Here is a 20741-nt window from a genome sequence, read left to right on the forward strand (position 1 = left end):
GCTTAACGGTAACCGAACGCACCTCTACGGTCCACGCGAGGGATATGCCTGGATAGCTCGCGCGCGGATTGTACTCTATCGTTTATTACGTATCTTCCCGGGCGATAGTTAACCTATCGACCAGTGGGCATATAAAATATGACCATTTTGTCCGGTCCACTCTCATTATATTGATAAGACCGTCCGTCTAACTCTAACAAACATCTAAATGCTAAATAGACGGATTATTCTTACACCAACAAACAATTATGGAGCATTCCATGAAATTGTCTACCGTTGCCCCGTACAAACGCGAAGTTTCTGAAGATTTAAAGGTCTAAGAGTTTCCTTATCTATGACAAGTGGTCAAAAATATGCACATAAAAATAATCGCCTGCTTTAAATGCCGAGAAAAAAGTCGCAACACAGGAAATAAAATGCGTTTGTACGGGACAGCCCGTGGAATGCTCCTTATGTCGCCTAGCTATTGTAAAATGTAACTAAGAGACAGGCAAAGTCAAACAAGATTTTGTACGATTACATGACATTGTTCAATCTAAGCGCGCAAAATACATTGTTCGACTTTACATGTAGTCAAAGTTAGTGAATAAGTTTGACAATATAAGTAGAAGGATCCATCAGTCAAGTCGCGAGCAAAATTTTGACAATATCTACCGATTATGACGACTAGATTCTGTCTGGTGTATTCTTTTACAAACCAGTAAAACATGGCCTCGGCAGTGAGCCTAAAATATGAATAAATAGCGAATGACTTATCAACCGATGCTTGTATGCGGTCAATACGGTGTAAAAGTTCAAAATGTAATCTGTAAATTCACACGAATTACATTTCATTTATCGGGAACATGCTAGATGCCTAGGTTAATCAGATTTTCAAAAACTCGATAAATACATTTCAAACTACTTAACATTTACAATGTAAATTTAATTGAAATTCTGATAGAACGTCCGTGTATAAGAATGATAATGTTAAAGCAGTCTTGAATAACTTCAGGGCAAATTACATACATGCAGCACCAATCTTGGTAGATAATAGTCGGTGTAGTGCTACGTTCCTTTACGTTAGCAACTGCCCTTAATTCAGCACTGCTTAAGTGCTTACTAACACTAGGAAATAACACTGTGACTAGGCCATTTTTGAAGGCTTTATTGTAAAAACATGACAAAGACCACAACGTATATTGGATTTTATAAAGTATGTACTTCGTTAGATTACAGCGAATGTAATAATCCGGAATTGTTTCGGCGTGTGTGGTCTCCGCCAGGTCAGACTCAAATATGTATCATTCATACAATTTTATTGTAAGGGGATTGCAAACCCCACTTTTCATAACTAAATATATGACGTATCTCACCTTAAGTATTAACAAATGGTCGATTATATGCCTTCGAATTTGGCTCATCAATTAAACCTAATTCTAGTACGACATATGTTAAATAAAAATCTAATATACCATCTAGTTTCATACAACGTGTCACTTCTATCAGTTTGGAGTAGTTTGAACTCGTAAACTAGTCTGATACCCTAAGCTACTAAACTGATTAATACACAAAGAAGACTATTTTGTCCCTATCACATTTAACGTGACGTCTTTAAGGTTATATAATCAAATAACCGAATGGAGTGATATTTATTGTGTGACCTTGCCATATGCAAAAGTGACTATTGGATATGTAAGGATAGATTCTCACTGGGATATAATTATATTCTCAGTGCAAGTGGTGTCATCTCATAGCTCGTAACGTATTGTTCTAGTGATCCATACTAAGAATAAAGGCAAGGAGTGAGTGTCGTAGCGTCGAGGTCCGTAGCCTTTGGTTTATGTAATGTTCAACATGGTGCTTCAAGTCCAACAGTCGGTCAATAAGTGGTTTTATATACACATACACATGATTAATTGTCGTATTAATTGTTAACGTAACGCCGTAATTATGTCCATGGAACTCGATAGAGTTCGCAACTGCCTTGTTTTGCAATACTATTATTGTAGTACGAATTGTCATCGGGAGTACAAAACTTCGTTTCATGTCGTGTTTTTTATCTGTGTAGTGTTCTGTGTGACGAATTTATTGATTACTTTCCATATCTTAATTATTGTGACAACGCGAAGGATGAATACCTGTTTTTTGTCCTCAAATACGTGCCAGAATGTTATTTGTAGTGTTTTAAATGCCTGTGTTTAGTGTAAAGGTAATAGGGATCAACTCGGTAATTACTGAATTCCCCCACAATATGATTATAATGATTTGGTTTTAAAATACGTTTACGACCATTATTTATCCTTTTTATTAGTATATTGCTCATTTTAAATATTTACCATTTACATGTTAAGGAATAGAGTTTAAGTTCTTTTTACATGTTTCGATCTTATGTTTATCACGCCTATACAAAAATTATATAATCTGGTACCATAGTCAAGTAGGATATAAAATTGTAGCGTCCTCAAACAGCTTAGCTCTCCTTAGGTTAGGATCAGACTATAATTTGTGTTATGTTACGCACAAATGGTAACGCCCGTATATTTTGTATTATCCACGAATTAGTTTTACGAAATGACAATGTTTTGATAGACGGATGTACAGCGAGGATTTTATATCAATATACAAATCGTGTAACACTACGCTTTTTATCGCTTTTGATGTGTTTATTTTAAAATTTTGTTACCCATCTTAGTCTTAATAGGGATGTGAACGAAAATTTAATATCTAAATAATTCGAATTAATAATAATAAATGAAAATAAAATCTAAATAATATAGTGACATATGACTCGGCTACTGCAGTAATACGATTCGTTTAGTTTCCAGGGAGAATAATGTGGCACTGGGGGTGTCATTGTACTTACTTAGCGTTTAAACATTACATTAGTCAAGACTTTGAAATTAATAAAACTTTGAGTGCTCGTTGATCCAATGTAGATATTTATTTTTGTTGAGATATACCCAAAATAATTATATTTATGGAAGTATACCTGGTAGACTTTTATAATGAGGCATTCGAGCTCCATGAGCGTCCCGCTTTTTTTTATTTCCCCCGCATTTTTGCTGGCGTAATGTCACGCTGGTGTGACGCCGGTGAGCGGACACGTGAGTATTTAACGTCAGTTAAAACGTAGCAAAGATATCGTCTCCTTAACTGGTGGCTTTTGCGTAACACGTATCGCATTCATATTTCCGCTCATCGCTCACGCGCCAGCGGCAGTGTGGCATTCGCCTTAAAAGTTCCCTTTGAGCATTTAACTGTGCGGCGTCCGCCGCTGAGACGCGTTAGTGACGCTGACGCTTCCCGCTGTAGTAGTAAGTGCATGATGGAAAATTAAGAAATCAGACGTGCTATAATCTATGATAATCAAATATTTAATTAATTAAGTTATAATTCTCCAATATTGTGGAAGATGTATAATATTTTTACTAATAAATTTAATATTGTAAATTCGTGTTTTTCTTTTATATACTTATAAAGGTAAATTGACGAAAGCTAGCTGAAGCAGAATGAATTAGAATTGTAAATTAATTTTATATCAAGCAGAAACGTCAGCGAACGATGCTATTAAGCTTAGAAATAAATTAAAATTGGAAAAAAAGACTGTCTTGGATGTGACTTGAACTTGCCTTCTTTCAGTTTTAATTTTATAAGAATTTTGTCATTTATTCTACAAGTTCTATCATAGTAGCATCGCCATTTTGATTGACATGCGTAGACTCTCCTTCGCTATTTCAATGCATTTCAGCTAGCTTTCTAAAAATTACCTGCCAGCACCCATTATTTTCGCTAAGTTCTAGGCACTTTTACAGGCTTTTCTGAAGACCAAAAGGATTATTCATAAGTCCCGTCCCCCCCCCACATCTGGCGTCTTTCGAGCGTCGGCGTCTACAATTCTATGGCCGACGTCGACGCAACGTCGACGCAGCGTCGACGCAACTGCGCAGCGACGTCATTTTCCATAGCGCTGGACCGACGCCGACAGACGCCGACGCTCGAAAGACGCCAGATGTGCCCCCCACATGTGTGTGATGTGCCCTAACACGCGATAGTAAACCTTATTGGAAGGCATAAGAGTTCAATTTTAATTGTAACACTTGCATATAGTCTCGACTTAAAAAAAACGCTCCCGTACCTACTAGGAGGTAGGTACCTACTTTAAGGGCAAAAACAATAATGATTCTCAACAATTTAATAATTTATTATACCTAAATAACATCACATTTAGTAAACGGCATTCTTATAAAATATACAGGAAAACAAAAAATAATATTGATTTATGAACAGTAAGCGTATAATAATATAATGTGATAATAAGTACGATTTCGAAACTTCTGACAATACGACTTAGTTTTTCAGAAGTTTTGCATAATATCGTACTTTTTACACGTGTTTGTAACATGTTAACGTCGTCTTCCATTTGAGCAGTTACATTAGACAGTGTACGAAAAATATTATCTTAGTCTGTACGTGCGGAAAGAGAAGGGTCGTGATATGTTCTCATACATATCACGACCTATACATTCTACGACTTCTCTTTTCGCACAATCTACGAGATGTATTTTAGAACTGAGATAAAATTAACTTAATATTAATTACAACATTTTATATCGTTCTGAATTGTCGAGAAATCATGCAGATCTTTACTGTCATAACATAAATGTTTTAGTTGTGAGGCATCAAATGTAGGTTGTATACAATTAAATCTAGTGAAATAATTTGATTTCTGTTACATATATTTGTTAACTGATCTTGGACAAGAATCCTGGATTAAACACATACTGTATACGTTGTGGGAAAGCCGTTTCTAATGTACACTATGAACAAGAATTAGTATGTATTGTAATAGTACCTACAGAACAAATGTAATATAAAATAAAACTTTGGTATAAAATTAACTTAGTAGGGTAAAACCTCCAATAACATATATTTATGACAATTACGTTTGGCCGTAACATTTTTAATTTGACGGTCCAGTTACCAGATGTTTGCCCTTCATTACACTAGATTCAATTCAACATGAATCCCTATACATATGTATATACACATTAACTTAAAATCAAATATAACATAATTTTTAAGAAAAAAAAACCGACTTCCATGGGGGCCGATGAAAGATTATTGTAGATGGTACACTATGTAGAAAAGGAGGTAAAACCACCCACTTTTCTACTAGCATTTCGCTTCTGTATAATGGCTCCTCTACAGGATGGGCCAACGCCGGCCACTCCAAGGGACGCAGCCATGCGGTAGAATGAGATAGCAATATCACTTGCTCCCTCTAACGCATAAATGCGTCCCTTGGAGTGGCCGGCGTTGGCTCATCGTGAAGAGGAGCCTTGAGGGTCGTAGTTCTAGCCTAACCTAACCCACTCCTCAGATAGCAGTTCGGTTCTGTGCGGATCGCAGTTCGAACCTAATCAAACCCACTTTTCATCAAGTAGCATTTCGTTTCTGTAAGGCTCGCAGTTCTAACCTAACCTAATCCTTGTTCGGTTCTGTGAGGATCGCAGTTCAAACCTAACCTAACCCACTTAATGGCGCATGCCGTGCGGTGTACGGGGGTTTAAGCGGGAGGGGCCAGTAAGATTGGCATCATCGTACTTTATACCTACATTTATTTTATGGTAGGTAATCATAGTTGTTTATTTAGTTAAGGTATCATAGTGGTTTTCTGGGTCAAGGTCCGGGTCCGAGTCCGGGTGTGTCCGGGTCCGAGACCGGGTCCGAGTCCGGATCCGAGTCCGGTTCCGAGTCCGGGTCCGAATCCGGATCCGAGTCCAGGTTCGGGTCGGAACCGGATCCGGGTCCGAACCGGATCCGGGTATGAGTCCGAGTCCGGGTCCCAGTCCAAGTCAAAATCGAAATTCGAAATCACCAAACGTGTACCATGCGTCATTGAAGAGTTCTGTTGTGGTCATCATCAGCAGTTCCACTTCATCAAATGCGACAGTTTTTAATGTAAATGCTTTATTTTCCGATGTAAATACAAAAATCTCTATACGCATGCCTTTAAGATTTGAGGAGTTCCCTTGATTCCTCATGGATCCCATCATCAGAACTCGAGCTTGACAAAAATGTGGCTTAAAAACTTAACTTGCTTAACAAACATAACGACGAGGACAAATCGCCAACCGTGAACTATGCGTCGTTGAAGAGTTCTGTTCTGATCATCATCAGCAGTTCCACTTCATCAAATGCAACAGTTTTTAATGAAAATGCTTGATTTTCTGATGTAAATACAAAAATCTCTATACGCATGCCTTTAAGATTTGAGGAGTTCCCTTGATTCCTCATGGATCCCATCATCAGAACTCGAGCTTGACAAAAATGTGGCTTAAAAACTTAACTTGCTTAACAAACATAACGAAGAGGACAAATCGCCAACCGTGAACTATGCGTCGTTAAAGAGTTCCGTTCTGATCATCATCAGCAGTTCCACTTCATCAAATGTCACGTTTTTGGGTGTATATGCTTGATTTGTTGATAAAAACCCAATAATCACTATATGTATGCCTTTAAGATTCGAGGAGTTCCCTCGATTCCTCATGGATCCCATCATCAGAACTGGGTTTTGACAAAAACGGGACCAATCTGTATGCATATACATTCAATCAAAAAAAGAATTTTCAAAATCGATCTAGTAATGACGGAGATATGGAGTAACAAACATAAAAAAAATAAAAAATAAAATATAAAAAAACATACAACCGAATTGATAACCTCCTTCTTTGAGATTTGGAAGTCGGTTAAAAAAGATAGCACCTAATGGTCTAAATCGCTTTATAAAGTGTTTCAAACTCTCATCGTTACATGGTTCTACTTAAGTACTATGTATTACTTATCTCTACTAAGTTCACGCCTTGCGCTTAATCCTAGGGATATTTTATTGCGTCTTTTTGATGTTTTCATTGAAATATGTAGGTAAAACCTTTAAGCACAATACCTATCTTACGAATAAAATCTTGGTTGGTCGCAAAGACTTAAAGACATAACCAAAACAAACGTAAAAAAACATCGATAGGATAGAGGCCCCGCAATATCACTTAAACGTAGTTGGTCTATGATTCCACATTAAAATACCTATATCAATTAATAAAACAATAACAAGTAAAATAAATAAACAAAATATAAATTGTGCTACGCAATCAAAATAGTTTGGGTTGGCATCTACACTTGATGAAATGTCAAGAGTAGTAGTAGCTAGCTTTTTACATTATAGACCTGCCTTCAGGTTTAGTTAGACTTAGTGCCACTTGCATCATCCCACTGGCCCTGGCCCATCAATCTGGAGTTACCATGGTTACACTGGGTTTTCGGTTTAACCGGTTAACCCCGGGTTAGTGGGATGGTGCAAGTGGCGCTTACTTAGGTATCAGTCACTATGGTTCTCTGCCCAAACTTCTAGCCAGCTTTTAAAACTGACTTCACGTTACCTAAATCATTGTCTTGCTTATTTTTATTGACTTATGCAACTGTTGTTCTGTTTTCTAAAATGTCTTTCCCCCTAAGGCAAGCATGATGTTTTCAAAAGCCATCCAGTTGATCAGTGCCCACGGGCCTAATCGCATCCAGAGAGGCAAGAAACCCTTGTACAAGGACAAAATGCCTTCGTTCTTCACTGATTGCTGGAGGCAATCGATCATGCCACGGTACAGGACGCCCCTGGAATAGATACAACACAGTGGATTAGATTATCATATCATTAATATAATTAAAAGCCTCGCTTATGCCTGATAGAGCAATAAAAAAAAAAACAAAAAGAGGAGTGGGTGTAAAATTGCCGATTACTGATTATCTTGTAAGAAACGTTGCCAAGAAAAGGGTTAAAAGGTTAAATGCGTTCCTAAGGCATGATTAGCTAGGTCAGTGTTAAAAAAGTGCTACCTACTGAAATGGGCAGCAAATAAAAAAAATCATAAATTGTAGGTAATCTCTCGTATAGGAACGATTTTAATTCAGTCATATATTATGTTCTAAAAATTCTAAATTGCAGGGCTTCAAGACTTCAAGATCGCCCATCAAACCTGTAGAGGCCTCCTAGTCAAATAGATAAAACTTTGTTTTGGTATAAGTCACTGCTAAGTATTGATTTTTACGTAGATACCTATAGTCCAAGCTAAATGTGTATGTATGGAAAAAGCGGGTCATACGACATTGCTTGTCCGACCGCGGTTCGACTTTGACCGCGTTCGGCCGACCTCGGCCGATTCGACTCTTTGAGTCGTTATCTTATTGCAATGTATAATGTGCATTTACGGAGTCAATGCGCTTATTTATTTATAGTAAACGAATGAGTTGACAGCAATGATATGTTTGGGAAAATTTACTGTCTAGGATAGGTAGGTACTTGTGTTGATATTGATAATTGGACGGTAATAAGTGAACCAATTAGTGTAGGTACCTACTCTCCTTGTTGAAAGTTTCTATTTAGTTACGTACCTATATAAAGCTCTGCCCCAAGGGAGCTCGTAACTTAATTAAAGAAACCCATTTAATCAAATCTATTGGACGAAGCCGTTTAAGTTGTCAGGGAATTAATAAACTCAGAACGCGCTCCAGTACCTATTACCTAACTAGGTACCAGTGCTTTTCTTGTCGCTTTTTAGTAATGATATTTGTTGCATATTGTATGGGATATGCTTTTACCATGTTTACAAGTTTTATAGAGATAATAACTTTTGAAATTGAAGTAGATTGAAGTATAGTTTGAACTAATACCCACTTCAGTGTAAATCATGTTGGATTTAGTTTTTGGTCACTTCACTTTTGTTTTCACGTATAAGTAGGTCAGTTAATTAGTGATATTATTCTATTATGTATCTATGTATCATATTCTAAGAGGTTTAGGATTATATGAGGTTAACGAAGTTAGTTAGATTAGAGTAGGATGGGGACTCACACGATACCTACGTGTTGAGTGAGTCTAATTTGCACAGCAAAGTAAAACTTGGCTCACTGCCTCACTTACGGTTAAAGCTATACGGTCAACTATAGGCTATACGGGGTACAGACTCGGGGCAGTGGACAGCTGAAGCCATAGGCATACCCAGGGTGGGGCAAGGTGGGGCAGTTGCCCCACCCGGGTCTCTGACCATAAGCTAAGAATTTCTGTATCAACCGTACCCTGTTACAACGTAACCACCTCCCCTACTGCTGCCCCATCCCTTAAAAAATTTTGCGTACGCCCATGGCTGAAGCTTTATGTGACGTAAGCTACCGATCAATGCACCAAAAGATATTCGAACTAACTATTACGCCCGGACTCTAGAAACATCAGGAATACAATCCGACCCGCAAAAAGGAAGCGAAAAGGCTGAAAGCCTTTTGCCGTTACCAAAAAGTTTGAAGATCCTTGATCTATAGACCGACCGCTTAAAATTAGTCGGCACGGTACGGGGGCGACGGAGAGGGACGACTAATAAGGGTGGCGGGGAAGGTGCGGGCGCCGTACGCCTGCCGCCGAGCACTCATTCAAGCGGTCGGTCTATAGTCCAGTCCAGTATGTTCTTACCTCCCATCCGGACCGACGGGCTGATTCATCAGACGGGTCTTCATCACGTCTGCCGGAGTGCCCACAACGGCAGCCACGAAACCGGCCGCGAACGCCGCCCCGGCGTGCACCAGCGCGTTGTCTGCCATGCCGAATTCCCGCATCAGGAATTGTTTGCTGTAGTCATAGGCTGCCAAGTCGCCCATGTTCACTAGCGCTGCCCTTTGCACGTTTGGGACGGCTCCTGGACATATAAACATATTAGGGATATAGGGTACTTAAAGAACCCTCTTGAAGTAGGATTTCGAGGATAAAATTATCCAATGTCCTTTCCTGGGAAACTAATCTACCGATATGCCAATGTCTAAGTCGGTTCAAGAGGCAACAGACAGAGTTACTGTGGCTTTTTATATTATTAAATTGGTTACTATATAATTTATATGTAATTATTTAAATTTAATCGGTGATCAGGAACCAATTTTTCAAATTGAGTCATCGACGGCGAGGGATCAACCCCGAAATCCCAAAAAATAATTTCGGCTGGTCCGATGTTGATATTTTTTGAGAGTAAATTTTTCTTTCGCGATATTAGGGTTGGGCTCATATTCAAATGTGATCGCCATCGATGACTGAATTAGAAAAATTCCTTCCTGACCACCGATTAAATTTCATCTTGTATGTTGGGCATAATAGATTACCTCTCCAGAAGCCCAAAATCCCGCTCTCCCTATAGAGTAGCTTGTACGTCTGCCAGCAACCAGTGTACCTCGGTGGCTTGCCCTGCAGAACCCTCCGACCCTCGGCTTGCATCTGCACCTTCACCAGGTCCGTGGGCGACGCCACAAGCTGCGCCAACGCGCCCGCCGCCAGCCCGCCTTCGCTTCAACAACACACGCGTTTAAGGCCTGTGCATACCAGCTTGCGTGTGCGTGACGTGCATTTTATGTTGGAGCCGCACATGCACACGTCACGCAAGCAGTATGCCGTCTCTCACAAGGATCTGTATATACAACGACACACGCGCACGTGCACGTCACGCACACGCAGCCGGTGCTGTGCACACCGGCGTGTGCCTTTAAACAAACAGGACGTAATAAAGCAATGAGTTTATCAATCTTCAGGTTCATCGTGTGGTTTTCAGCGAATAAAACTATCTACCTAACTATACCTAGCTAAGTCTATTTGTAAATCATCCGTAAAAATACCAGGTTTGTAAATTTTGTCATGCAGACACCTACATACATCAAGCATTAAGCATATTAGGCCAAAGGTACAGATAGGGTAAATTATGTATCCCACCAAAAACATAAATGTAAAAAAGGAGAGCCAAGTTCAATACAAAAATTATGCTTGGCTGTGGGGCTCGCCGCAAAAAGAATGGAGATCTAAATGAGTGCCACTGCCAAGTTCTATGCAAAATCCAAATATGTATTTATAGGAACAAAATAACATTATAAACAAGTATTAAACTCTATTTCTTTGCTTTATTGGATACCTATAACAATTGCTGTTATTTAAAAATCCCACCAAAAACATAAATGTAAAAAAGGAGAGCCAAGTTCAATACAAAAATTATGCTTGGCTGTGGGGCTCGCCGCAAAAAGAATGGAGATCTAAATGAGTGCCACTGCCAAGTTCTATGCAAAATCCAAATATGTATTTATAGGAACAAAATAACATTATAAACAAGTATTAAACACTATTTCTTTGCTTTATTGGATACCTATAACAATTGCTGTTATTTAAAAAAATGTGAGATCTTAAAGTAGGTTAGATTTGACTTGGCCAGTTTTCATTGTATCAATCATTTTATATATATTGTAATTCTGATAAAACCTGGCCAAGCCAAATCTAACCTACTTTAAGATCACACATTTTTTTAAATAACAGCAATTATTATAGGTATCCAATAAAGCAAAGAAATAGAGTTTAATACTTGTTTATAATGTTATTTTGTTCCTATAAATACATATTTGGATTTTGCATAGAACTTGGCAGTGGCACTCATTTAGATCTCCATTCTTTTTGCGGCGAGCCCCACAGCCAAGCATAATTTTTGTATTGAACTTGGCTCTCCTTTTTTACATTTATGTTTTTGGTGGGATATCAATACTTTTTGTAAAGAAAACTAGGCAGGTATTGAGATTTAATGTTTTTTCTTGTGTTTCCGCTGTATGGTATTTACTTCTGTTCTTTGTATAATTATGTGGTGCCGCGCGCCGCCGACGACACACCGTTGGCCGGTTGTTTAGAGCGTATTACAAGTTTTTTGTATGGGGACACCACTTATTTTTTGACTAACTAAACTTTATTTTAATATAGCAAATATAATAATACATATATTGGGGTAGTTTCAAATATCTGCTTGTAACGGTTCCAACGCTACAATAAAAAAATATTTTTTTGTATGGGGACCCCCCCTATTTTTTAACTTTTTTATTTTTAGATTTTTTCCTACGCTTACACACAATAACCGAGCTGGATTCCAAATTTCATCCTTCTAGGTCATCTGGAAGTAGGTTAGGTTTAGGTACTATAAGTCATAAGTCAGTCTTAAAATTTACGACTTTTTGACCTTCATATCTTTATAACCGTTTGAGCTAGCTTCATGAAATTTGGGCTTCTAGATGTCCTTATGGATATAATTAAACACACGTAGTTTTATGTGTTTACGTCAAAGATGTTTTGAGTTATAGAAGGGTCAAAAGTGGCACCAAGTGGTTCGTGTAATATTACACTCGGCGCTGGCTAGCCAGTTCCTTTGCTTGAACTTGGCTTGACACGCTGCCGCGTGTCTAGATAAAGGTAACTTTTCGAGCGATGGCCATACCTTTTTACCATTTACTCTATACTCGACTAGATGGCGACACTTTTTGACATTTAACAAGTTTAACACATATCTGTGAAAGAATAAGGATCAAAGTCAAATGGCGTTCTAAAAGTTTTAATCAGTTGTCGAAAGATGGCGGTAAATTTACTGTGGCAAAAAAAATTACTTTGACAATCCGCCTCTGTAAATTCTATTTGATATTAATTAGGTAAGCAAAAGTACCTCCATTAAGCTCCCGAAATAGCTTTAAATAAATGCAGTGACGGTATTTTATTTTCCTAACTGTGTTATTGTGATGCAAGTCTGATTAATTCTCAGTCCAACGTCAATTGTTTTCGAACACAATGCTTTCACTTGTTCTCCGGTATTCATTGTTTGATGCTCAACAACGAAACGACAAAACTTATCGACTTTATTTAAATAGGTAGTCCATTTAAATGATGAAAAAAATACAGAACTCCACAAAAGAGAACCAGTTCCAGAACTTTGCAGTCGAATATGTGCTTTAACATTCAAGAAATAAAACTCTAAATAGAAAATCTGAACTCACCCAAAGACGCGGTTTTCAGAGACGTTTTCCCATCTTCATCCTTGAACCTGTTTCTGAATTCTTCATAGAAGATGAGACGGCTGCCCGAGTATATGATGTGTCGTTGGAACATGGGCATCAGACCGCTCCATAGTTTTAGAATGCCTTCTTGTTTCGCGATGCCTACTGCTGTTTTTATCATGCCATGGTTCTCGATCTACAAGATACAACGTTTTGTTATGGGATGTCACTGGGATACTTAATAGCTAGGTACTACTAGACAAAAAAAGCCACGATGCGGTGAATTAGAATTTAATAGCTTATAAATGTGGGTTAATAGTACATAATAGGACATTCGCACATGTAACGTACAACGTTTTACAGTACGTGCATATGGCCGTTTACTTTTTGAGCATAATAGTTACGTAATTGTAAGCACACTAATAATTATCGCACTATAGTGCGGTAAAGTAGCACCATTATGTACCTACTGTAAATTATAATTATAGTACATACCTTATATCCGGCTTTGTTAGCGGCTGCGACTTCGGACTGAATTTGCAGCCGCGTCTTCGTCAAGTCGAAGGGGTACGTAGCTGCCAAAGACAATTAACAACACTTTTATAATATTTAATTTTAATTATTTTCTTAAATATCAATCAAAACTAATCAACTCAGAGGGCCTACCGCGAAGCACGTTCGACGTGTTGACTCTCTGTCGCACTTGTAAATTTGTAACGTGTAAGTGTGCCCTCAAGTTCCGAGCATGGCACGGCAGTGCGGGCTTAACTTAAGGACGACTCACGGTAGTCCGGGCCGGAGCTTCCGGCGCTTACTTTTCTATGACATGATAGGCGATCACGTGATGCTTTCCATAGAAAACGATGCGCCGGAAACTCCAGTTTGGACACAGCCCGGTCTAACGTGACTCATCCTTTAATGCCTTTTTTTAATTTATTGAACAATAAGCAAATTAATGTACGTTATTATTATTACAAGACCCATCGTGGGCAAAACCTTGAGGAGGTTTGTGTGCCGTTGGGGAAGATGGCCTTACCGAGTCCGGTCAGCGTTTTGTACCGACATGGCTTGCTACAATGCAATACCTACACGGAGTGTTAGACTGAAGACGTACCGTGCCTCCTTCGGCGGCCCAGGCCCCCAGCACGGCCACCGCGTAGCGCAGGCTCACCGAGTCGGTGGCCTGCGACGCGGGGTGATCAGCGTTACGCAGACCCAACATGGCTTGCTACAATACACGGAGTGTTAGACTGATGACGTAAGTACCTCCTTCGGCGGCCCAGGCCCCCAGCACGGCCACCGCGTAGCGCAGGCTCACCGAGTCGGTGGCCTGCGACGCGGGGTGATCAGCGTTGCGTAGAATTGGCATGGCGACTCGATATCACGTCGCCCATACCTGCCGACAACATTAAAGTCAATAAATAAGTCCCGAGTGTGTAAAGTAATTAATTAGGTAAATATTGCTAATTACCACAACTGAATAGACATTATTATAAATAGTACACAATTTTAAGGTACTTATTGAGATTTAGAAAGTAGCGAATGGAACGGATGATGAATGAATCTATAATACACGAGTACACGACCGACATTTGCCTGCAACACTACACGATTATTATTTTTTTCATTAATTTTATTATGCGACTGCCGGGCTTATGCCCTTTGATTTTCTTCCCTTTCATGACACCAAAGTCGGTACCTAAGTCATCCCTCAATGAGGACCCTCATATATTATGTGATACATAATGATCATATTTGTACTAACAAATGAGACTACGATATCAATGCTCTAATTACTAGAACTAAATTGGTCTAACTTTTTTAAACAAAGTGAAAGACGACACTACTTGGCTTAGAAGGATAACTTTAGAGAACAACTTGAGAGAGTACGCCCAATCTAAGACCCTACATACGACGACCCCAGAGGGCCTACCGCGAACCACGTTCAACGTGTTGAGAGGCAACACGTCGAACGTGGTTCGCGGTAGGCCCTCAGACCACTGACCTAGGCACGTACGAGTAGCTACGTTTGTACTTACTTATCGACTATTTGCCTTCGATTGAAGAATAACCGGCGGTCGATATCCGCATGTTATGTAAACTGAACGACCTCGCAACTTCATAAATATGACAGCTTCCATTCCAAGTATCCGTTGTTTCAGTGGCCTTCTAGCTGTAATTTACGGAACGCTAAAACTAACAAGTTTATTGTTTTCTTTTACAATAAGACGTTTCCTCAAGAGCCACTAATCAAATCATAAAGATATCTATACCAATACCACTTTAGCACTATAGGTTAGGTTAGTATACCTACTATGTGTTAAAGTACCTATTTAATTGTAAAGGTCGAATAACGTAGAGATGAGATGAGCAGAGAGAACGGTTATAGAAGTTGCGGAAATGTTTCAAAAAAGTATAAGGAAATTTCAGGAAAATTTCAATTTCACTTCAGGCCTTATAAAAATATGAGATGTTTCCGATATATATCAATGCGGAACTTTCGCAATTGTGTAAACTTTTCGACGGCAGAGATCAGATCGAGCTATAACCGCGAAAATCGAAGTTCGCAAATTGCGGGCATTTTTCTCTGTCACTCTTATTACGCCTTCATTGGAGTAAAAGAGAAAGATCCCCGCAATTTGCGAATTTCGGTTTTCGCGGTAGCCTCTCACACGAAGGAAAATAAAAAGTCATACGGATAAATGATAACAAAGTGGCTGGTCACGATTACGAATGTTCTAATTCTACTTCACGAATGGCCGGTTTCACGATTTTGGGAGATGGCCAGATAGGCAATGCCGATGCTGGCATCGTTACGGCGCTGTCAGATACGGCTGACCGAAATTGGTATTTTATGAAAGGATACCTAGATACCTACCCAAGTTATATACCTACTTAGGCGGTACCGTCTTTACCATAAGGGCACACGGGGCCCAACCTCAGGGGGCCCCCAAGGACAGACAGTAGGTAACAGTATATTTGATTACTTACTCATAATAAATAGAAGATCATAGTAAATAGAAAATTTTTAGTTTAATTAATTTGCTTTCTTTACTTTCCAAAAATGCCCCAAATTCGTATGTGCCCAAGGGCCCCAGCATAGTTTAAGACGACCCTGTATGTATGTACTCTACTACTTTAGCAACAAACGAATGTTTCTAAAATTTACACAATAACACTTAATCAATACTTAATTGATATGATATTGATGATATATATAAACAAAATAATCCGCTTAATTGCTCAATATCCTTTATCTTAGGTACAGCCCATTTTGATAACGCGCGTTTACTTACAAGCCGTTATTTCAAAAATTGGAAAATGCTTGCGTAATCCAGCGTGGAAATGCTGCGTGCATCATGGGCACCTTCGCACCGGGGACGACAGGGAGCGGGTAAATTTTTAGTTTTAGTTTTTACTTGTAATTTGTAGTTGTAATTTTTAATTGTTATTTTAATCTTATATTATTATATTCTTTGAATACCTACTTATATGTAAAAATATATACAAAATATGTACCTTGGTCGACGAGAGATTGAGATCACCAATTCACCACTCGTTGCGATAGCGACGACGCTACTGATAGCGGAGTGCTTAACACCAGTAACACGCTAATTCTGTGTGTCACGCTTTTATACATAATATTATACACAGTATATTGTGTGACATCGGTAGTAGTAATTGAGTGCGTTCTAGATCGAGCAAAGTCCGAGGTGTTGTGGTAAAGTCCGTAACTGTGATTCATTTAAAACTAGTGGCTAAAAGTGGCTCTGTGAGCTGTAGAAGTGTAGACCTCGGTAATCTACAAATAAAAAAAACCGGGCAAGTGCGAGTCGGACTCGCGCACGAAGGGTTCCGTACCATAAAGCAAAAAAAAACGGAAAAAATGCAAAAAGAAAACGGTCAAAACTGTGCCTGGTGACAGACAGACGGACGGACGGACGGACGGACAGCGAAGTCTTAGTAATAGGGTCCCGTTTTACCCTTTGGGTACGGAACCCTAAAAAATACAGATAATTATCTATCGAACCTACTTACAAAGTGTTACGTACGAGAATTAGTTGAGAGATGTAACCTGAAAAAATCCGGATTGACTTGAGAAAGCATTTTTTTAGAAACTGAAAAAGAGACGCTTCACTCGCGCTTTAGGCTTTTAATAATACTAAAGTGCCGTTAATTTTAAGACTTCTAAAAACTTTCAACCAGTTAACTCAATAGGTACTAATACTACTAATATTGTCTTCGGTTACCGCGATAGTTAGAAACGTCGGGATGAATTCAATATACGCGATATAATCCGTTTCAATAGTTTTATTTCATAGGATCATAGGTCATATTAGGTACTACTTAAACAAAGACATTATGGCACAAAACGGCAAACACATTATGGGAAACCTAGCTTAGTATACCTACTTCAATAAATATCAAAAGTAAACATTTCAGCACGCATTGTAATATTTGTAATATAGCTGAATTACCCTAATTTTTCATTTACCCAACTATACATGACACGCTTACTCATTGTGTTAATAAGGAAGTCCTTTACACTAACTGTTTGCTTGGACTGTGGACCGTGCAGGGGTTAAATTGAGCTTAATGAACGACCCATGCAGTGTGCACCATGCTACCACTCAGAGGGTCTACCGCGGACCATTCGATGTGTTGGCTCTCTGTCGCACTTGTAAATTTGTAGGTAAGTGTGACAGAAAGGCAACACGTCGAACGTGGTTCGTGGTAGGCCCTCAGATCCGGTCTCTGCATATCAAAACCAGAAAACCAGAGGATATTTAGGGATAAATCCGTAAACCCCAATCGCTAGGTAGGTAAGTATATTATACTGCTCATGTTAAAACTTGAAAAAGACTCAGATTGCCACTATTATGCTCTTGTCACATTCATAAAAAATGTAACTGAACTTTGAAGTTCTTGGGTTACAAACTTTTGTAAATAAAAGGATAACTTAAAAATATAGGTACGCGAAAATCCCGTACCTGAACGATGTGTCCCAACGTCCCAAAGTTCAATATTATGTAGGTAAGACTTTCGTACGCTCGGTTATCTAATAATATTGTATACTGAATGTCAACAAACTTTGTTTTGTATGTATGTTATCTGATTAGAACGATATTGTTTCTCTACATACCTAACTACGAACGATATATTTAGGTCGATAACACTTCTTTGAATAACAATTATTTAATACCTACGAGTACAACATAGTTTCAAAGTGGATGATACGCCTAGTCATTTATAGACGGTAGTAGGTTGCGATATGAATTTGTCTAAAGATAATGAAATATAAAAACTAAAATAAAAACTGAAAAAAAAATACAAACTGAATTTGTCACGTAAGTACCTACTTATTTTTATTGATATACATATTGCCGCTAAACATGATTATGATGGTATGGAACCCTCTGAGCGCGAGTCCGATTCCCGTTTGTCCACTTTGATAACTTAATATCCTTCATATTTAAAATTACGATCGACCGATCGCCGCCCATAAAAAAAATGCAGATAATGCTCGAACATACAGGGTGACTATAGGCACTAAAAATGTATACAATTTTATCTACCGGTTAATTATTTAATTTAGTATAATTTTTTATCAATATTGGTAATGTACAACAGCGGAGTGCTATACAAATACATCACGCTAAGAACAATGTAAGTACTTCGAATTATGTTTTACTTTCAACTTGGCATTGCACAATTTTAATTATTGGGTCATTCCATAATAAACGCTACCAAGGGTTCAAAAATGAAAATTGGTTTAAGAATGCAACACTAACCTATTTCCATAGAAAACATAAACCTTCATGTCAGAAAAAAAAACATTTTTTACATGTTTTCCATGTAGGTACTTAATTCGCAACGTTTAAATGATGCGTAAGCGTAAAACTAATTTTATACAGCTATATTGGCAAAACTAATTAAAAAGAAAGTAATTGTAAAGAAAGCCTAGTAATTGTGCCATAGAACTCATCGACCTATTTTTCTATCAACACCACTCCAAATCTGATTTCTACAGACTATAGAGTCAGACCAAGCTAAGTAGGCAGCGATTTTGATAGCACAGGCTGTGCAATGCAACTAATGCAAGTGATATTTTAAACGTCATACTTCTATGAAATTGTGACGTTTACTTAACACTTGCACATACTGGGCCATCAAAATCGCTATAAATACCTAGCAACTGCTACAGCTACAGTCAACCCATATTTTGCACTCCGAGACATTTTAATCCGACGAGAAATACCTATTAGGTGTAAGTAATGTAGTCTGAAATAAGCAGATTTTTCTCTAGCTCGCTATTGACTTTGGCACTAAGAAATGAGTGTGCATTTCAGAGCAGTGTATGCATAAAGGCCATCCAGTAACAGACTTGGAGCTTTGCCATTTTTGGTTGATATGCAAAGACACACATGTGTTGTTTACTGGGAATTCCAGGGATTTCTTCTTTTCTTACGTAGACAGAAGATTCCTTTATTACAAAGATTAAAAAGTCGAAAATCTTTTCAAATTAGATAGGTATTCAAAAAGGTTAAGTTTAAGAGCATATCTAGAGTTAGACCGAGAAAAGCGATTTTGATAGCCCACGCAGTGCAAGTGTCATTTAAAAAGTCAACTTCTATGAAAACATGACGTGTAAATATAACACTCTTGCACTGCGTGGGCTATCAAACTCGCTGCAGACTTTTTTTGGTCTAACTCTAGCTCTAGCTCTAGAATTATTTGTTTGACAAATCCTTGCATTTTCTGCAGAAATAAACCAAGCTCTGGCCCTAATTTATGTTATGGCAAGAAGTCCAAGAACGATGATATCTATGGCATGAATATAATAAGATCAATGTCATGACTATTATCTACATATCTAGCATGTTATGTTGACACTTGACCTTCGCCATTGTGTGATTGCCAATGCCAATGCCCCAGGGTGGTATTCCATCTGTCCAATCTCTTGGTCCAATGGCATTGCGTCTCACTCTCTCATTAAGCAAAATGTGAGACAAAATACACATTGGGCAAAGAAATTGGACACGTGTGACGTACGTCTATCTATTTAACTGTAATGAAGAGTGAATTGAGGTAAACTCTCTTAGGACTAGGTATGTTGAAGTTTAGTATAATAGAAATATGTTATAACTGCACTAGTTTCCAATGAAAAGGGTAAATACTTGTAATGTACTTACTTGAAGTAGTCAAACGAGGTTTTCCTTAATCGATCAACTAGTTTAGCCAATAGCCCAATAGATAGACCTATTTAAGTTATGTAACTGCTGTGGAACTAGGAGGTAGGCATTTTTTTTATTCAGTTGACATAAAAGAAACATATATCTTTCAGAACTATCAAAAGACATGCTTATTAAATCATTATTCTGCTACAGCTAGGTAAATGAGATCCGATAACATTACATAAAAAATATGTTACACAACATTTACGGAACCAATAACAACGGACGTATTTTTTGTGTTATTGATACGACAGCCAACGTACCTACTTAAAACATAACTCAGCTTGTGGCCAATGACAGCAACGCAACGAAAATATACTCATTCGCCACAAAACCCTGTAATTTCCTAATCGATACTAGAAGTTATACCTACATAAAGCTCGGCAACCAGCTGAGAAATCCTTTATCAGCATTCAAAACACAGTGAATTTTCATCACCTGATATCTAAGTGTAAACATTGAACTGATTACATCAATGAAAGTAGCACTAGGAGAAAAGGATAGAGTTACGTTTGTGGCCAGGAAGGAAAGAGAAACACTTGGCCTAAATCCGCTGGGAACCGGCCGCGGCGCGAAAGAGCGCGAAGGCAAGTAAAGAGCGTGGCGTCCGGCTCACATCGCTACCGACTTGTGACTAATTCGTGATTTCAT

At 38.5% G+C, this 20741-nt stretch overlaps 1 protein-coding gene across 3 annotated transcripts; it reads right to left on the reverse strand.

Moving 5' to 3' along the window:
* Positions 1-4162: 4162 nt before the first annotated feature.
* On the reverse strand, positions 4163-20741 carry LOC134667350 (mitochondrial uncoupling protein 4). 3 transcript variants are annotated; one of them, XM_063524714.1, is made up of 7 exons: positions 20460-20741; positions 14122-14251; positions 13351-13430; positions 12856-13051; positions 10174-10350; positions 9497-9719; positions 4163-7647 (listed from the first exon to the last, which is right to left on the reverse strand). In XM_063524714.1, exons 2-7 carry the CDS (start codon positions 14222-14224, stop codon positions 7473-7475), a joined length of 954 nt encoding a protein of 317 aa, XP_063380784.1. In that variant the 5' UTR covers positions 14225-14251; positions 20460-20741; the 3' UTR covers positions 4163-7472. The 3 variants fall into 3 exon arrangements, with proteins under 3 accessions (XP_063380784.1, XP_063380783.1, XP_063380785.1); XM_063524713.1 differs by having other exon boundaries at positions 20464-20740; XM_063524715.1 differs by lacking the exon at positions 20460-20741 and adding an exon at positions 16375-16477.

The sequence above is a fragment of the Cydia fagiglandana genome, chromosome 9 (genome assembly GCF_963556715.1).
Source record: "Cydia fagiglandana chromosome 9, ilCydFagi1.1, whole genome shotgun sequence".
NCBI classification, from domain to species: domain Eukaryota; kingdom Metazoa; phylum Arthropoda; class Insecta; order Lepidoptera; family Tortricidae; genus Cydia; species Cydia fagiglandana.

Excerpts from the sequence above, each read along its gene's own strand:
- LOC134667350 (XM_063524714.1), bottom strand. The coding sequence starts at position 14,224 with ATGCCAATTCTACGCAACGCTGATCACCCCGCGTCGCAGGCCACCGAC. Across the intron at positions 13,431-14,121 it reads GGCCTGGGCCGCCGAAGGAG|CTACGTACCCCTTCGACTTG; the intron begins GTACTTACGTCA and ends TGTCTTTGGCAG. Across the intron at positions 10,351-12,855 it reads TCTGAAAACCGCGTCTTTGG|GCGGGCTGGCGGCGGGCGCG; the intron begins GTGAGTTCAGAT and ends GTTGAAGCGAAG.